This window comes from Coffea eugenioides, chromosome 11 (genome assembly GCF_003713205.1).
Source record: "Coffea eugenioides isolate CCC68of chromosome 11, Ceug_1.0, whole genome shotgun sequence".
Classification (NCBI taxonomy): domain Eukaryota; kingdom Viridiplantae; phylum Streptophyta; class Magnoliopsida; order Gentianales; family Rubiaceae; genus Coffea; species Coffea eugenioides.
Window position 1 is genome coordinate 49323189 of NC_040045.1, and position 17657 is coordinate 49340845.

At 40.0% G+C, this 17657-nt stretch overlaps 4 protein-coding genes across 4 annotated transcripts; 1 reads left to right on the top strand and 3 right to left on the bottom strand.

The window, feature by feature from the left end:
- Positions 1–202: 202 nt before the first annotated feature.
- On the bottom strand, positions 203–1848 carry LOC113754244 (protein trichome birefringence-like 19). Its single transcript, XM_027298616.1, has 2 exons — positions 1367–1848; positions 203–1226 (listed from the first exon to the last, which is right to left on the bottom strand). Exons 1-2 carry the CDS (start codon positions 1700–1702, stop codon positions 414–416), a joined length of 1149 nt encoding a protein of 382 aa, XP_027154417.1. The 5' UTR covers positions 1703–1848; the 3' UTR covers positions 203–413.
- A 1134-nt stretch (positions 1849–2982) lies between these two features.
- Positions 2983–4469, bottom strand: LOC113754301 (protein trichome birefringence-like 19). The gene is made up of 2 exons (XM_027298681.1): positions 3987–4469; positions 2983–3883 (listed from the first exon to the last, which is right to left on the bottom strand). The coding sequence occupies exons 1-2, from the start codon at positions 4452–4454 to the stop codon at positions 3116–3118; spliced, it is 1236 nt and encodes a 411-aa protein (XP_027154482.1). The 5' UTR covers positions 4455–4469; the 3' UTR covers positions 2983–3115.
- An 8305-nt stretch (positions 4470–12774) lies between these two features.
- On the top strand, positions 12775–15406 carry LOC113754404 (probable endo-1,3(4)-beta-glucanase ARB_01444). The gene has a single exon (XM_027298806.1). It carries the CDS (start codon positions 13036–13038, stop codon positions 15241–15243), a length of 2208 nt encoding a protein of 735 aa, XP_027154607.1. The 5' UTR covers positions 12775–13035; the 3' UTR covers positions 15244–15406.
- Positions 15407–15545: 139 nt separating this feature from the next.
- LOC113754405 (protein trichome birefringence-like 19) lies at positions 15546–17216 on the bottom strand. The gene is made up of 2 exons (XM_027298807.1): positions 16609–17216; positions 15546–16472 (listed from the first exon to the last, which is right to left on the bottom strand). The coding sequence occupies exons 1-2, from the start codon at positions 17095–17097 to the stop codon at positions 15711–15713; spliced, it is 1251 nt and encodes a 416-aa protein (XP_027154608.1). The 5' UTR covers positions 17098–17216; the 3' UTR covers positions 15546–15710.
- Between the last annotated feature and the right edge of the window lie 441 nt (positions 17217–17657).

Consider the following 17657-nt stretch of genomic DNA (forward strand, 5'->3'; position numbering starts at 1 on the left):
GTGACCACCATTAAAGCATTAAGGCTTGATGTGGTGGGAGGTCAAGGATTCAAGTCTTGTCTTTCATCAATTGCCACAATATGTAGGCAGCTTCAAAAAAATCTATACGGATGTATAGTGCACCTGGTTCGATGGTGGTTCAGTCCCTTCTGGATTACTCCTGGACCTCTTTAGATCCCGAAAAAAAAACATATGCAAGATGCATCCAACAATTTCACGAGTTTACTTTCGTGACTCGAGGCAAATTATACAATGTAATAGACCTGATTTGTAATTGCTAATCAGAGAGTCTCGCAACTATTTCTGCATGCATGTCAATAAACAATACCATGATGACAAAGTGAGACACATTGAAGCTTGCGAAAACAGGAAGAATCATGGGGTAGGGGAACCTCAGTTGACCGGGCGGAAATTCAAGAATTTGTCTGATTTGTTGGTGTGCTCTTACCCATCAGGCTAGTAGCATTATATTCCGACTGCAACACTTGAAGCAAGATCTCATTCCAGGTGTCAATGGGCCCTGGTAGGCACCAATGGACGCAATCAGCATTTGTGAAGTTGGCACCAGGGCCATGTCCATAGTGGTTTGGGTGACCATCTGCCCTCTCTGCCATCATATCAGTTGGGTCTAGGATCCGAAACTTCAAGCCCCTCTTCTTCCCTTTCCCGTCTGCGGCTATCAGCTCCGCAACTTGAGTCGAGTAAAGTTTCAAGAAGTATTCCTCAAACCTGATTTCGTCCTTTGCAATCGGCCTTGTTCTCACGCAGGTCCCACCTGTATTCCATCCTCCGTTCTCATAGTGTTGCGGAGATATTGTCCTCAGAAATGTGGTTCCCTTAAACTTTTCCAAATTTAGCAGCGTCGTAAACGATGTCCTGAAGGCCATTTGGTACCCATAGTACATACTAAGGCCGGTGATTTTCCTTTTGTTGCAGGCGTAGCAACCTATAAGCTTACCCTTTCTGTAGTACACGAGTGGCCGGAGGAACCACTGTCCAGCTGATATGATCACATAATTGAACTTTTCAATGTGATTGGCCCAGATCTCATCAACCTCGTCCAAGTAGAGGGTTTGACTCGTGACGGGGTAGATATTGGTGTCGGCATCTTCGGATTTCACCAAGTGAACGGACCAGAAAATGGCTAGCGTGAAATTATATTCTGCATAAAACCACTGCCTAAATCTTGGGTCTGCTGTATATGAGTTATCCACAGGATCAGCTGCCTGAGAGAACAGATAAAAACACCATTTAGTTACAATATATATGATTTTAACCATTTGAGTAAACTACCCCCACCAAAAGATTAAAAAAAAAAAAGGAGGAGGGAAAAAGATACTACTAGTATTGATTATTTGCAACGTACACTTGCTAAGAGGCAAACCAATGACTGCATTTGATTTCTTGCGAGTGAATCACCGATAAAGGCCAGCGACTTTCCTCTTACAAGCTCCAAAAAGAGAGTTGCATTAAACGGGGGTACCTCGCATTGACTTGGCTTCCACCTCCATTTCATGAATTCGGTGTCTGGTCGTCCGAACTTGATGCAGTTTTGTCGATCATCAATCTGACATTTAGTTTCATTCGTGTAGTAAGGCCCCTCGACTTGAGGAACCCAATCTCCGGAAAACATATCACATCGGTTCACCAACCCAAATGCCCTGCTCGAAGGCAATGAACTCCTCCTGTAAACCAACTCCATATCCAGCCTCCATGGAGAAAAAGAATAGTTGTACAAACAGCAAAAAGCGGTGCTGAGGAGAAGAAATGATAAGATCAGTAAAGACAGCCTTTTCGAGGAGACATCAGGACATGTACGCTACCCACTGGGAAGTGTAATGATACAGGCCTTCATTGATGTAATGTAATGTAACCGCGATGAATTAGCATTTGGGTTTTATTGCTTTATTTATATACACAACGCAACTACACAGCTACGCAATCCTCCGCTAATGCAATAATTAGACGCTTGATCTCTTTCGTCTTTTCTTTTTGCATTTTGTTTCTAACGTATCATTTTATATGGCGGTTTCAAAGGAAAAAGATTTGTGGAATCACGGCAGAAAATTGAAAAAAAAAATTCAGTTTCAATACTATGACAGGTTCTGATAAATTTGAGGAGGATATAGGGTTTAATGAGTAGCCTTTGTCGTGTTTAAATTCCAAAACACACGTTCAATTTTCACAAAACAATAATATCTTTGATTTATGAATGGAAAGCCACCAAAAAAAAAACCGTATCTAGTGGATTAATTCTGTAATTAAGCTAAATCCCATGATATGATAATGATCAATGGAAAAACAGTTTCAATGAAAAAGTAATCATTTCTAAATTTTGAACTGAAGGCTGACACTGACAGTGCACATTGGAGTACGAGGAAAGATATCATCAGCTGCACTGCCTTCCTTTTCTTTCTTTTTTTTGGTAGAACTCTGCCTTCCCCTTTACTCTTCGACTGGCTGCACTTCAACAGCCAGTGGCAACCCACGACCCAGGGGAGGGTCGAAGCATGGAGTAAATAAATATTTGTTGTAAAAGTGAAAGAAAAGCAAAGGACAAAAGAATATGAAATTTATTGCTCCAAGTTAACAAAACTATGGGGGCAAAAAATTAAGAACAAGTGGGGAGGAATCAGGTTTTCTTGCAAGAAAAATCCTATATTAAGCCATAGTGGGTGATTTAAGCGAACACAAATAAACTAAAAGATGGTACACCTCATTGATTGATTTTAGAGATTACATGTTTGTGTCTATTGTTTAGAAGTACAACAGACTTCTATTTGTGCCTTTTTGTTCTGCATTTTTTTTCCCCCATTCTGGGTGACTTCCTTCTTGTTTTATTTATATTGATGTGTTCCAAGAATCTCTAATTATTTAATCAGCCATTTTGGGATAAAATCAACGTCATGAATCTGATGATTAAACAGTCAACAGCTCTCCAAGAGGGTGGCTATTTATGCAAATATCAACAGGCAAAGAGAACTCTGGTCATTAAATACTGGGATGAAACAGATTAGCATCTTCAAATTTTCGCTTCTGGCCAACAGTTTGTGGCTTTTTGTGATGGAGATTAACAACAAATTGTCAACGTTTACGAAGAAATGGGCCCCGAGCACTAGGCTTTTTGGGTTTTCAACATCTGAAGCAAGGCCTCATTCCACGTATCTATCGGCCCAGGTAAGCACCAATGGACACAATCAGCAATAGTGACGTTTTCTCTGGGGCCATGTCCGTAGTGGCTTGGGTGACCATCCGGCCTCAGCATCATGAGTCGAGTAGCGTCCAGAAGCCTGAACTTCAACCCCCTATTCCTCCCTTCCCTTTTCGCTGCTGTCAGCTCCGCTAATTGAGTCCAATAAAACTCCAGAATGTACTCTTCCATCCTCATGTCTCGCTTGCCAATTGGCCTCGTTCTCATACAATTCCCGCCTTTATTCCACTCTCCATTCTCATAATGCTGAGGGGAAAATGTCCTTAAAAAGGTAATCCCCTTGAAGCCTTCCGAATTCAGCAAGGTCCTAAAGGATGTTCTGAAGACCATTTTGTACCCATAGTACCGAGTAAGGCTTGTGACATTCTCTTTGTTGCAGAAATAACACCCTACAATCTTTCCCTTTTCGTAATACAGAAGTGGCCGCAGGAACCACTGTCCAGCTGATATGATTATGTACCTGAAATTCTGAATATGGGCTGCCCAAGATTCATCAACCTCATCTAAGTAGAGCTTCATAAGGCTAGTCAAGGAGTAACCCTTGGGGTCAGCTTCTTCTGATCTAACCAGATAAGTAGACCAGAAAGCTGCCACAGTGAAATTGTATTCTGCATAAAACCACCGTCTGAATCTTGTATCTTCTCCATATGATACATCCACAGGTTCAGCTACCTAGTAAAAGGATAAGAACAATAGACAATAGCAGTAAAACCTGAATGTAATAGCGTCAGATTTGAAAAAAAGAAAAGAAACTAAGCAGTTGATAGATACATACACTGGCTAAGAGGCAGACAAGTGACTGCATTTGGTTCCTTGCCAGTGAATCACCAACAAAGGCCATGGACTTTCCTCTTACAAGCTCCAAGAATTGAGTCGCATCAAACGAGGGAAGCTCGCATTCATTAGGCTTCCACCTCCATTTCAAGAACTCTGTATCTGGTCGTCCAAACTTCATGCAATTTTGTCGATCATCAATCACGCATTTGGTTGCATTTGTGTAGCAAGGCCCTTTGGAGACAGGAACCCAATTCCCACTAAATAGATCGCACTGCCGCACTAACCTTGTTGAGTTACCAACAAGATTTTCACTTGCAGGCGGTGAACTACGATCAACTATTACTGGGTTCTCATACAAACAGAAAAGGGTGGTACTAACCAGAAGAAATGAGGTTAAGATCAGTAAAATCAATCCGTTAGGAGATTTGCTCTTCCCGCTGGGAACTGCAATCATGTAAGCCCTCATTAGAGTAGTTGCGGACGAAAGAGAATTCGGGGTTGCACTTGTAGGTGCAGTATTCTTCTAGATATATGTGCACTAATGTGGTATTCTTCTAGACCTTTGAACCGAAATTTCGGGAGCAATCATGCAAACGTAAAGAAAATTTACAGATGCTCCAAGGTGTCTGTTTGCAGCAGAACAGTTAATAATTGAGCTCCAAACTGCAGGCATGGACATGGAGTACATTAAACTTGTCAGGGAAGACTTCTTGGTTCCAAAATGCCGAAGAACATGTAAGAAGCCAACTACAGATTACATGATATCTCCTTTCTTTTTGCTCTTTTAGGCTTGATTTTTTTTTTTTTTTGGATAGAAATAAGGATAAATATATTAATTAATTCCTCCAGGCTTGATGCACATCAAGTATGTTTGCTTTATTACGTGTGTCTATGGGTGAGCACTCATCATTGGGGAATGATCAATCGGAAAACCACTAGTTCTAAAGGAACTAAATACCAGAGTTCTTGGCAAAGAAAGGCAATCATCAACACTTGGCATCCAAGTTACTCTACGTTCTTGGAGCTGTACCAGTTGAATCCTGCTATCAGTCCGTGGCAAGTTGTGAAACTGAGGGTCTAAGCGTGGAGCAAACTCATTGCAGCCCAGAGACAGGAACGAGTTTCACATTTGATAGTGATCATAGAATATTCAGTGTACTCGAGGAAGATTTTTCCAGTGTCTCAAGAATTGTTGAACTCAGGAAAAAGTTTAGATACAAAATAGAAATAACTCTCAATGAGCGTGAGAATTAGGTGAACTGGATATGTAAATTTGCTATCTTCATGCTTCGTTTCTCCTGAAATTAAAAGATGTACTTCGCTTTTTTTTTTTTTGCATCGGAAACAGAGGAAACCTTATTCAGATAATCCTCTAAATTGGTCCTTTTTTTTTTTTTTTTTTTTTCAATTTACAGAGTAGACTGGCCACGTAAAATGGATAATCCTCGGATGGATTATATTTTAGCATGTTGTCCTTCAAGTGGGTGATCTCTGAGGCACTAGCCTATCATTGTAGATCTATGGTCTATGCAAAGAATGAAATTTACCAACAAAACAAACAAGAAAATGTGAATTGTATTTTAGACGAATCGATTTCGTACTGATAAACTGCATTGGATGGACAACCGACGTGTGACAATTGAAATAGTAAATCATTTAGCTGTTCAGCTTTCATCGTCGATCGATGTGGCATCAATTCTATATTCGTGGCTGCCTGATACATCAATTGATTGATCTTTGAATATTCCATTCTCGCTATATTCAATCGGCAGCTTGCAATTTCGACGCCATCTTCATTGCAAGAGCCTACAAAAACAAATGACCATGCTCCATCTGATTAGTTTTGTCGTTACTCTCCTTCTTTCATGCAGATGTACAGCAATAATTTGCTGCTTATCCTTTAGTAACACGCGTTTACTAGTCCAAGGATAAAGAAAGGGACAAGCTCAGAGAGAAAACGAAAGGCATTACCAAGAGCCTACTCTATTCCAGAAATCCTGTGCAAGCAAAGTCCGAATACTGGAATCAACAGCCTTTGGCTCCCATCATTTACCGCAAAGACGAAATAAAAAATTTGATACTTGTCTCCTGTCATTTACCACTCACACGTGACCTTTTCATATTTAAACGGGTACGTAGTGCATTCATTTGGTCTGACAATGATTTAGTTCTCGTATTTTCTTGATCTAATTGAGCCCTTTCTTGGATAGATTAAAGGGCAAATTACATTTTAGCCCCTTGTGATTTTCGCAAAAATCACATAACCCCCCCATCGTTCAAAAAGCTATACATAAACCCCCTGTGGTTTGGGTTGAACTGGCAAATAGACGGAAAGCACCCACCGTAACGATTCGTGGGCAAAATGTCCAAATTACCCTAATATAAATACAAAAAGGAAGCAGATGAGTCAGATTCTTCCTTGTTCTGTCTTTGTCGTGAGAAAAGGAGAGAAAAACATGACCACCGAATGAAGGAGAGAAATTTAACCCACAAAGATCTACCATTGAAGACCAAAAAGTAGCTGTGAAAGAGCATCACGAAAGCTGTTGTTGCATCTGGTAAGTTTTTTGACATCATTTTAGCATATAAGATGCACTTGCATGGTTTTTGAACAGAAACTAGCGGGCATTGGAAAGTTAATAAATCAATGATTATTTTGCTTAAGCGTTGATTAATTTAAAATTTTGCTGCTTTGGGACAATCTGTATTATCATATTTAAGCATAGAGTATTTTATCGACTAGAATTGAATTTATGCATTAAGATTAGGGTAAAGAAAATTGCATTCGGGAGTTCTAAAATCACCGGAATTTCAACTAAACATGGGTAGAATACGACTTTGTTAGTTTGAGATTTGTTGATTAGTGTCAGATTTGGGTCAAATGTGGGTGGCTTGATTTTCAATAATATAGAGTGATTTGGCTGCTGATAAAGTTTTGACAATTTGGACATTGAATAATTTTTGCTTGTCGGCTTATTGGCCGTCATGTGGTCCATGGAAGTATGCGATATGCAATATGTCCTTTTCTTAATCAGATTGTATTTTTTTGTAATCATGTGTTTTCATTGAAGTGTGTAATCTATTAAATGTCCTTTTCTTAATCAGATTGTGTTTTTTTTTCTTATCATGTGTTTCACTATTTCTAATGCAGGCTTTGAAAAAAATGACAACTTCAAAAAGAATTACTATAAAATTGCATTTCGGTGGTATATTCATATGGGAACCAGAAACTGTCTATACTGGTAACGATGTAGCCATATTTAAAAATTGTGAGACAAGAAAATTGTCCAGGGATATGTTGTGTAAATTGTATAGTAGGTATGGTGATGCCTCGAATGTGAACCTATATTTTGAAATACCAAATTGTGGGTTGTATGTTGGAGCAGCTGAAATTAAAGAAGATAAAGAAATAGAGTTAATGTTAACTGCACATGAAGGAGTAGATGTTATCAACATATATGCTGAATTGCGTGATGAAATGCCTAGTGAAATTGCTTCAGTTGGAGTAAAAAGTCATGGTAAAAGTGCCCCCACTGATGCCCCACATAGTGGAGCACAAAATGTGGCATCTGATAAAGATACCCCAAAAAAGTTAGCAAATAAAAAGGGGAAACAGATAGTCAAGAAGTCAGTGAGAAGACAGACCAAGCTAACTGGAAACAAAAAGCACAGCAAATCAGAGTCTAATTCAGCAAAGAAAAAAGGTGAAAAAGCTGTAGAAAAGCAAGATGAAGTTGAAAAACAGCCTGAAAATGAAGATGAGTACGGTGATGCTACATCTGATAGTTTAGAAGAGCCTGAGTGGTTGAAAGAGGGATTAGAAGGACCAGAAGATGAGGATATTTTTGCAAACAGAGCAAAGGCTAATGAAATAGAAAATCAGCAGCAGGCAAAAGGCACAGATGAAGAACCAACAACAGCGAACCAGACATATACAATGGAGGATCTGCAAACACCAGGCTCTTCTAAGAACAAATTTGAAGAAGGGGAGAGTTCTAAAACTAATGAAGAGTGGAATGAATTTGCTATTGATGATGAAGAACTGCTTGACACTATGTGGGGAGATGATGAAAGAAATGGGAAAGGTAATAGTTGTCGAGATTTTAATGCTGCAGTTGAATTCAGAAAGTCAGATTTTGAGTTGAAAGTTGGGGATAAATTTAAGAACTTACGGGCCTTTAGAGAAGCACTTGTGGAATGGAATGTCAGGGAAGGCTACACCATGAAGTACAAAAAAAATGAAAGAGCAAAAGTTATTGCCATGTGCAAAAAGGGTTGTTCTTGGAAAATACGGGCAAGCCCAATTCAAAATGAAAGCACCTTTCAGATCAAATCAATAAAGGGAGTGCATGTGTGTGGAAGAGAATACAGCAATCATCATGCAAATGCAAGATATTTGAGCAAAAAATATTTAGACAGGTTCAGAGATGAACCAAGTTCTTCTATTGAAGGATTTGTCAAGACTGTGAGGAGAGAGATTATGGTGGACATAAGCATGAGACAGGCTTATAAAGCTAAAAGATTGGCAAGAGAGGCACTACAAGGGGATGATATAAGACAGTATAATGTCATCAGAGATTATGCTGCTACCTTGTTGATCCGGAATCCTGGTAGCCATATTGTCCTGCAAGTGACTAGACTGGATGAGAACGAGGTTGGGATATTTGAAAGAATGTACTGGAGTTTAAGTGCAATGAAGAATGGGTTTCTAGCTGGTTGTTGACGAATAATTGGATTAGATGGCTGCTTTTTAAAAAGTCCATTTGGTGGACAACTTTTGACAGCTATGGGTAGGGATGGCAATGATAACATGTTTCCCATTGCAATGGTTGTAGTGGAAGCCGAGAGATATGACTCATGGAAATGGTTTTTGATGGAGTTGAAAATTGAAGTTGGTGCTGAAAATGGAGCTCCATGGACATTCATATCTGATAGGCAAAAAGGATTAGTCAGTGCAATTGATGATGTGTTTCCTGAATCAGAGCATAGGTACTGCCTTCGTCATATATATCAAAATTTCAAACAGAAGTTCAAGGGAAAGGAGTTGAAGGAGTACTTTTGGACAGCTGCGTCTGCTGGGAACATTCGTGACTTCAAGATAGCAATGGCTGAATTGGAAAGGGCTGATCCAAAGGTGGGAGAAGCTATGAATGCAGCTGGTTGGTTAAACAGGATTCCTGCACATTTATGGTCCAGGTCACATTTCAGCTCCTCATGCAAGAGTGATATTCTTGTTAATAATTTGAATGAGTCATTTAATTCCTACATACTTCCAGCAAGAGAGTTCACAATCATCTCCATGTTTGAGTGGATAAGAAGAAAACTCATGCAGAGGCTAAATGTGAAAAGGGAAGGCATGCAACAGTATGAAGGGAACCTTTGTCCAAACATACAAGAACGACTTGAGAGGAACAAGCTAAATAGTAGGTTCTGCATAGCTCATTATTCTCGGGATGCTGAGTATGAAGTGGATTGTGGGACTAGAGTATATGTTGTTGATATAAGTCGTAGAACATGCACATGTGGATCATGGCAACTAAGTGGGATTCCATGCTCACATTCTATTGCTGCCATTTAAAGAGATAAATCAGAGCCTGAACACTATGTTGATCCTTGTTATAGCAAAGAAGCATACTTGAGCACCTATAACTACACTATAGCTGCAATGCCCTCTGAAGACTATTGAGATTCAAAAGGAGCTGAAAAGGTGAATCCCCCAAAGATTAGAAAGCAACCTGGAAGACCCAAGAAAGTGAGAAGAAGAGAAGCTGATGAAGTTAGAGGCACCACATCTACAAGAAAAGGACTTGTTGTGCACTGTAAGAAGTGTTTTAGGCCAGGACATAATTCTAGGACTTGTAAATTCCCAATCCATCCAAAGTCCAAGTTTTATAAGGTAAGTAGTAGTTAATTTGTAATCAGTGTCATATGTACTTAATTTGTTACCTTATGTGTTACCATTAAAATAGGTGCCTGCTGGAGCTAGTGATGCTGGAAATGCAGGTGAAGATGTTGTAAATGCTGGAAATACAAGTATTGGATCTGTCTCACAACAGGGTTCAGTGTCACAGGTACTATTAATGATGATGGTTATTACTGCAATTACTGCATTTAACTGACTTAAACCTATCTATTTATGCAGCCTTGTGAAACTTCTGCTGCTAAACCAGTTTTTGAAACTAGAAGACCAACTGATGAACCTGTTGAACCTGTTTTGGACACTAGAAGACCAACTGATGAACCTGTTGAACCTGTTTTGGATACTACAAGAACTGCTTCTGCTGTTGAACCCATTTTGGATACTAGAAGATCAACTAGAGTCAGAAAACTTGTACCAACAGTTGCAAGTGTGTTGGAAAATTTGAGGGCTAAGAAAGCTAAACGTGTTTCTAGAATGTGAGGACTAAGAGGGCTAAACGTGTTTGTAATTCAATTAAGTTATTTGTCTGCAAATGCTTTTTTTTAATATGTTGTTGCTACACTTTCTGTTGAATCTTGGTGTCTACTGTTAATATGTTGTTGCTACACTTTTTGTTGAATCTTGGTGTCTGCTGGACTTAATGATTAGCTACTTATGTACCTTATTTTGTTTTGTAAAAATTGGTTATGAACTTCTGGATAGCTATATTGTCAAATGAATCCAAAGTTCAGTGGTGTGAGCCCATGTTAAGTAAGTCATACGAATTTGGTTCAATGCTTCAGAATTTGGTTCCATGCTTGAGGCATCTTGGAAATTGGCTTTTGATGTGTGCTTTTTTGCTTTAGAACTTAGTCTGAACCTTTACTGCTCCTTATTTGTCTATACTTGAACTCTTGCCGCATAGCTATAATGGTAGTTAAATTAAGGGATAATTTCAGAGCAATGTGGTACATGTTTACAAGCAAGCAGGTTAAAATCCCGCCTGCATAATAACACTGAAACCCGCAAGCGGGATTCTGTGTTTTTTCTATTTCAAGGTTAGCTCGCATGCGGGTTAATGTTATATTTGAGCGCGAGAAGAAAAAATTGGTAATTAGGCTCTTTGGGCATTATAAGTAAATATTTAAATTAATGGCAGTTTTATTACACCAATATTATTGTATTATCATTATTATGATTATTGTATTATTTCTTATGCAAATATAACATTTAATTATTTAAATTTGATTTTATTTTTACAATTTATAAAATTTTTATCACTTATATAATATTTTTAAAACCCTAATACATCTAAATTTGATTTTATTTTTCAAATTTATAAGATTTTTATTTAAAAAAATGGGATACGGATAAGATATCCGGTTGGTTCGATTTGCATAGGTGCATATGAGAATATCCGAATACTCTTTAAACCCGCATGCGGGTTTAAGGAGATTATGGCAACTCTCTGACACACTAGTTACCCGTCCAACTCTCAGGGGAGGTTTCTGAAATTATCCCTTAAATTAATTGAGATACTTTCTTTTGCTTTAAACCATTGCAAATGTCCACTTTGGATAGCTCATGTATGTGCTTTTTGGCTATGCTGTCTCGATGAGTACCAAGTTCAGCCTGTGAGTACCAAAGCAGGTTCATACCAACTGGAAATCATGTTTGCCTATTATATCAATTGACTACCAAAGCAGATTCATTCATTCATTCATTGAACACAACAGGTTCAGATTTACAACACTTTTAGAGCCACAATTCATCTGAATTATTTTCACTTAAACATCAAAATGAGAAATGATAGCACAGATATAGCAAAACAAGCACCCACGCAAATCTTCATGGCTCCTAAGCTTTCTTCAATGTTTTTCATTTTCCTCAAATATAAACCACCATCCATGCGCAAGCCTTCCACTTCTGAACTATCAATACTTGACTCTCCACTAAATATGTCTCTCCTTGTAACATTCAAATCACTAGTGTAATTTTGTCTTATTCTCCTTGTTGGATTGCACCATGAGAAAAATTCACAACTTCTTGTCGCACAAACAAAATATAGCTTTCCTTTTGAAGGTTTGTCAGATTCAACAATTTTTACCGCTGCTTTTCTCCCACATGAACAAAATAGGTATTGGTACCTTAGATCTTCAGTACTTCCACCAGCACTGCTTGAGCATGACATCTATAGTTTATTGAAAAAAAATTAATAATCCATTCAAGTCATATTTCAGGAAAAGGAAAAGACTGCACCTTGATGTTAGAACTCACCTTCAGATTTCCTTCGTTCTCTATCTTGGGTTCCTTCACCAACATTCAGTGCAAAGTCAGCTACAAAGTATTTCGGAAGATGGAAAGAGATGAGGAGCACCCATCTAGGCTTTATTGGGTACGTCAAATTGGTCAGGGGTAATATGGGTATGTTTCCTACTGCTACCAGAAGAACAGGCGCGTTTTGCCCACGAATCGTTACGGTGGATGCTTTCCGTCTATTTGCCAGTTCAACCCAAACCACAGGGGGTTTATGTATAGCTTTTTGAACGATGGGGGGGTTATGTGGTTTTTTCGAAAACCACAGGGGGCTAAAATATAATTTGCCCTAGATTAAAATATAAAATAGGAGTGACGTAGAAACTGTCAATTGACCAAAAAAACAAAGAAGTTGAGTCCGAATACTGGTAACGGATCATTTCTTTCTTTCTTCTCAAACATTCAAAGGCCCCACTGGCAATGAACAATGCCTTGCTTGCAACGTGCAGAAGTCCAAGTTTCAGGTCTTACATAAATTATCTTGCAATTGTCACCCTTCCCTTGTCACAAGTAAAGTAAACAACGCAACCTCCAAAAAGGAATCCAGTCCAATCATCATCATCATCATCATCATCCCCTCCTCTTCTCGTCGATCTGAATCCTGGTGCAAGCAAAAACACCTCAGCCATGAGCCGACAGCCAAACACCCGCCTCTGGGGTGAGAGTTGACTATTTGAATCTAAACTCCCGGCGTTTAAGTTTCCAGTTTCCACCCGATCTCCTCTATTGGGCCGGTTAGTGAAAGTCAAGGTACTAATTATTATTGTTATCCGCCAGAGTGGCAATTGACCAACTTGCCAGCAACTAAATTAACGCGGTTAAGCTTTAACCTATGCTGAAGAAAGTCAGACGAAAGGTCGTGACTGCGATCACAAAGCCCTTCAAGAAAAAGGGTAGAAAAACCCCTCCTCCTCCTCCCCCAACAGAACCAGAGCCAGCCCCACCATCGCCTGCTTCTCCTTCTCCACCTCAATCTCTCACCATGTCACCACCCAAGAGGAAACACACACAACCGTTCCTCTTCCCTCAATCCCAATCTGTAGTTCTCCCTGATCCCTCCACCTTCTTCTCACCCAACCTCCTCTCCTCCCCACTTCCCACGAATTCTTTCTTTCAGAATTTCGTCCTCAAGAACGGTGATCAACCTGAATACATCCATCCTTATCTCATTAAATCTGCAGTCTCTGCCCTCACCGTCTGTTACCCATCTCAATCCCACAACTCGGCTTTCATTTACCAGATCTTTAATGCTGATCTCACCATTTCTACTTTGAACAATCCCAACCCTAATGCCACCCACATCATATCTTCCTTCAGTGACCTCAGTGTCACGTTGGATCATCCTTCGAGCAATTTAAGGTTCTTTCTTGTGAGGGGCAGTCCATTCTTGACTTGCAACGTTATGGGCAATGTTGCGCTCTCAATTTCAACCATCCACGCTATTATTGGCTTTTCTTCTAATGCATCCCTCACCAAGTACACCATCAAGCTCAATAACAATCAGACTTGGCTATTGTATGCTTCTTCACCCATAAGCTTGACTCATGACATATCTAGTATTACTTCTGGTGTGTTTACTGGGATTATAAGGATTGCTGCATTGCCAGATTCTGATTCAAGATCGGAAGCGATTCTTGATCGATTCAGTTCTTGTTATCCACTGTCTGGTGATGCTATTTTCAATAGGCCATTTTGTTTGGAGTACAAATGGGAGAAGAGAGGATGGGGAGATTTGCTAATGCTTGCACATCCTCTCCATCTTAAGCTTCTTTCAAGTGGAGATTGCTTTCTCACTGTCTTAAATAATTTTAAGTACAACAGCATCGATGGTGAGCTGGTAGGCGTTGTTGGAGATTCATGGTTTCTGAAAAGTGATCCTATCTCTGTAAATTGGCATTCGATAAAAGGTGTTCGGGAGGAAACGCAAGAAGAAATAGTTAATGCTCTTATCAAGGATGTGGAGGCCCTTAGTACAACTTCCATATCCACTACTTCATCTTATTTCTATGGTAAATTGATTGCTAGAGCTGCAAGATTTGCAGTGATTGCCGAAGAAGTGTCTTACCTTGATGTGGTTCCAGCTATTAAAAAGTTCTTGAAGGATACCATTGAGCCTTGGTTAGATGGCACATTTGGGGCAAACGGGTTCTTATATGATCCAAAATGGGGTGGAATTGTGACTAAACAAGGATCATTGGATTCTGGGGCTGATTTTGGGTTTGGAATTTACAATGACCACCATTATCATCTAGGCTATTTCATTTATGCAATTTCTGTGCTTGCAAAGATTGATCCTTTTTGGGGGAAGAAGTATAGGCCCCAGGCTTACTCAATGATGGCAGACTTCATGAACTTAAGCAGGAGAGCAGATTCTAGTTATCCACGTCTGAGGTGTTTTGACTTGTGGTTATTGCATTCTTGGGCTGGAGGATTGACGGAGTTTGCAGATGGAAGGAATCAGGAAAGCACAAGCGAGGCTGTAAATGCATACTATTCAGCAGCTTTGATGGGGTTGGCCTATGGAGACACCCATCTTGTTGCCATTGGATCAACTATTGCAGCTCTAGAGATTCAGTCAGCGCAAACATGGTGGCATGTGAGAGAGAACGACGCTCTATATGGAGACGAATTTACTAGAGAGAACAGAGTGGTTGGCGTCTTGTGGGCTAACAAAAGGGACAGTGGACTTTGGTTTGCTCCACCCGAATGGCGGGAGTGTAGGCTGGGAATTCAGGAGCTGCCTCTGTTACCTATAACCGAGATTTTGTTCTCGGATGTTGAGTATGCCAAAGAGCTCGTGGAATGGACGTTGCCAGCTTTGGCAAGGGAAGGGGTTGGAGAAGGGTGGAAGGGGTTTGTCTATGCCTTGGAAGGGATTTATGACAGAGAAGGTGCTTTGGCTAAGATCAAGCAACTGACTGGGTATGATGATGGGAACTCTCTTACAAATCTTTTATGGTGGATTCACAGTAGAGATGATGGAGAAGAGATGCATGAAAGAGGAGGCAAATTGTGCTGGTATAGTCACTATCATCACTGAATTCGTGAATCCAGTGAGCTGATAAGTATAATAAGACGACTCCAACATGATATTATGTGTACCAATAAAAATCCGAACTAAAGAATTTGTACCTCACCCGATCATTATTGAGAGTTTATATCTTCGCTTTATAGAAGGAGAATGCGTGTTCATTTGATCTTGATCCTTGTGAAGCAAAAGGGAGACTAGACTTTATCTGCATGTAGAAATCATTCTGTTTGGGAATTATTATGCTCTTTGTGAATTGTAATTGCTTCTCCACTGTGTACAATATTCATTTTAGGAATCATACACCAATAAAATAATTTATCTGCAAATAAACAAACCCAACTTTGTACTAGTAACAAGTTACAACCGCAAATGCCCCTCTTTAGCAAGACACGACAACTGCAAAGGTCTCATTTTTTTTATGCTCCTAGACTGTGGAGATTCAAGAATTTGTCCATGCTGCTTGGATCACTGCTACCCTACCCTTCGGTCTTCAGCATTTGAAGTAAGGCCTCGTTCCATGTATCAATGGGGCCAGGAAGGCACCAATGGGCACAATCCGGGTTCTTGATATTTGCACTAGCCGGATGTCCATAGTGACTTGGGTGACCATCCGGCCTCAGCGTCATCATTTCAGTGACTTCTAGCATCCTAAACTTGGGTCCCCTAGTTTTCCTCGCTTCTGTCTCTGCAGCTGTTAACTCTGCTACTTGAGTTGAATGAAGCTCCGAAAAGTAGTCACTCAACTTCATTTCATGTTTTGGAGTTGGCCTTGTTCTGGAACAAGTCCCACCTTCATTCCAATATCCATTCTCATAATGGGACGGCGTAAACGTCCTCAGGAACGTAATCCCTTTAAATTTCTCTAGATTCAGCAGCGTCCTAAACGATGTTCTGAAGGCCATTTTGTAGCCGTAGAATACATCAAGGTCTGTGATGTTTTGTTTTTTGCAGAGGTAACAACCTACAAGCTTTCCCTTTTCATAGTACATGAGTGGCCTAAGGAACCACTGTCCAGAGGAGATAATCAGAAAATTGAAATTCTCGACTTGAGTTGCCCAGGTCTCATCAACCTCATCCAAGTAGACATTCATCCTAGTGAGGTTGACGTTGACTTCGGCATCTTCTGATCTAACCAGATGGAAGGACCAGTAAAATGCTAATGTGAAATTGTATTCTGCATAGAACCACAGCCTAATTTTCGCAAATGGGGCATGTGCTACTATAGTGGGATCGGCTACCTGGAGGAAGGATTATACAATGTGGTAGTTACAGCAACAGAAGCAGGCAATTATTGATTTCCCCCCAAACCCTCCCCACCCACACGCACCAAGTACGACGAAATAAGAACAAACAGTCGAGATCGGCAGCACTTACACTGGCTAACATGCAGAGCAACGATTGCAGCTGGTTCCTAGCGAGCGAATCACCGATGAAGGCCATGGATTTTCCTCTCATGAGTTCCAAAAACTCGGTTGCATCAAATAAGGGCAGCTCGCATTCGTAAGGCTTCCACCTCCACTTCATAAATTCCGTGTCCGGCCGGCCGAATTTCATGCAGTTTTGCCGATCATCCATCTCACAGTTAGTGGCATTTGTATAGTAAGGCCCTTCGGCACAGGGAACCCAGTCTCCAGAAAATAAATTGCATTGGCTCTTTGAACTTGTGCCGGTAGAATTACCAACATTTCCGCTGGAAGGCAATAAACTGTAGTAAACAATAATCCCCTGCTGCCCTGGGGAAAATGAGTAGTTATACAAGCAGAAAAGAGTGGTGAGGAGAAGAGATGATGAGATGAACAAAATCAAAGGCTTGGGATTATCAGGACATGGGCTGGCAAGTGCATCAGTGATTCGAGGCTTCATTCCTTCAGAGATAATCCCAGGGTCCTCCGTACTTCGTATGCAGAACGGCCCCGTGATTTTGGTGTCCAAGGAACTATTTTCCTAGTGATTAGATAGGTCACAGGAGTGCCAGCTCAACCGGTGAAAACTTGCCCTAAAGTCGTCAATAAAAATGTAATGGAATCATGGAAATTCTTTCTTTTTTTTTTTAGGAAGAATTATGGTAATAAAAATGTTTTGCATGTTCCAATTTTTGCTTAATTTAATTATCAGCAACTATAACATGCAATTCTGATTACTATAATTATTACCCTTTTTCGCATTTATATATTCCTTTATTTTTGTACAAGTAGGTTGCTTCTAACAAAATGAAACAGCTAAGTAATAACTTTAAATAATCACTCGGTTTTCTCTACCCCTTTTTCTTTGACTTTAGTTATCAATTGGCACCGTCCACCCGCCGGAGTAACGTCAAAATTCCTTTCCATCTGAACCAAGTAATTACCGAGTACCGACTACTTGGAAGAAATAACCGGTTGGCATTTGCGCCAGAGGGCGAAGTTTGAGAAACTTCTGTATGG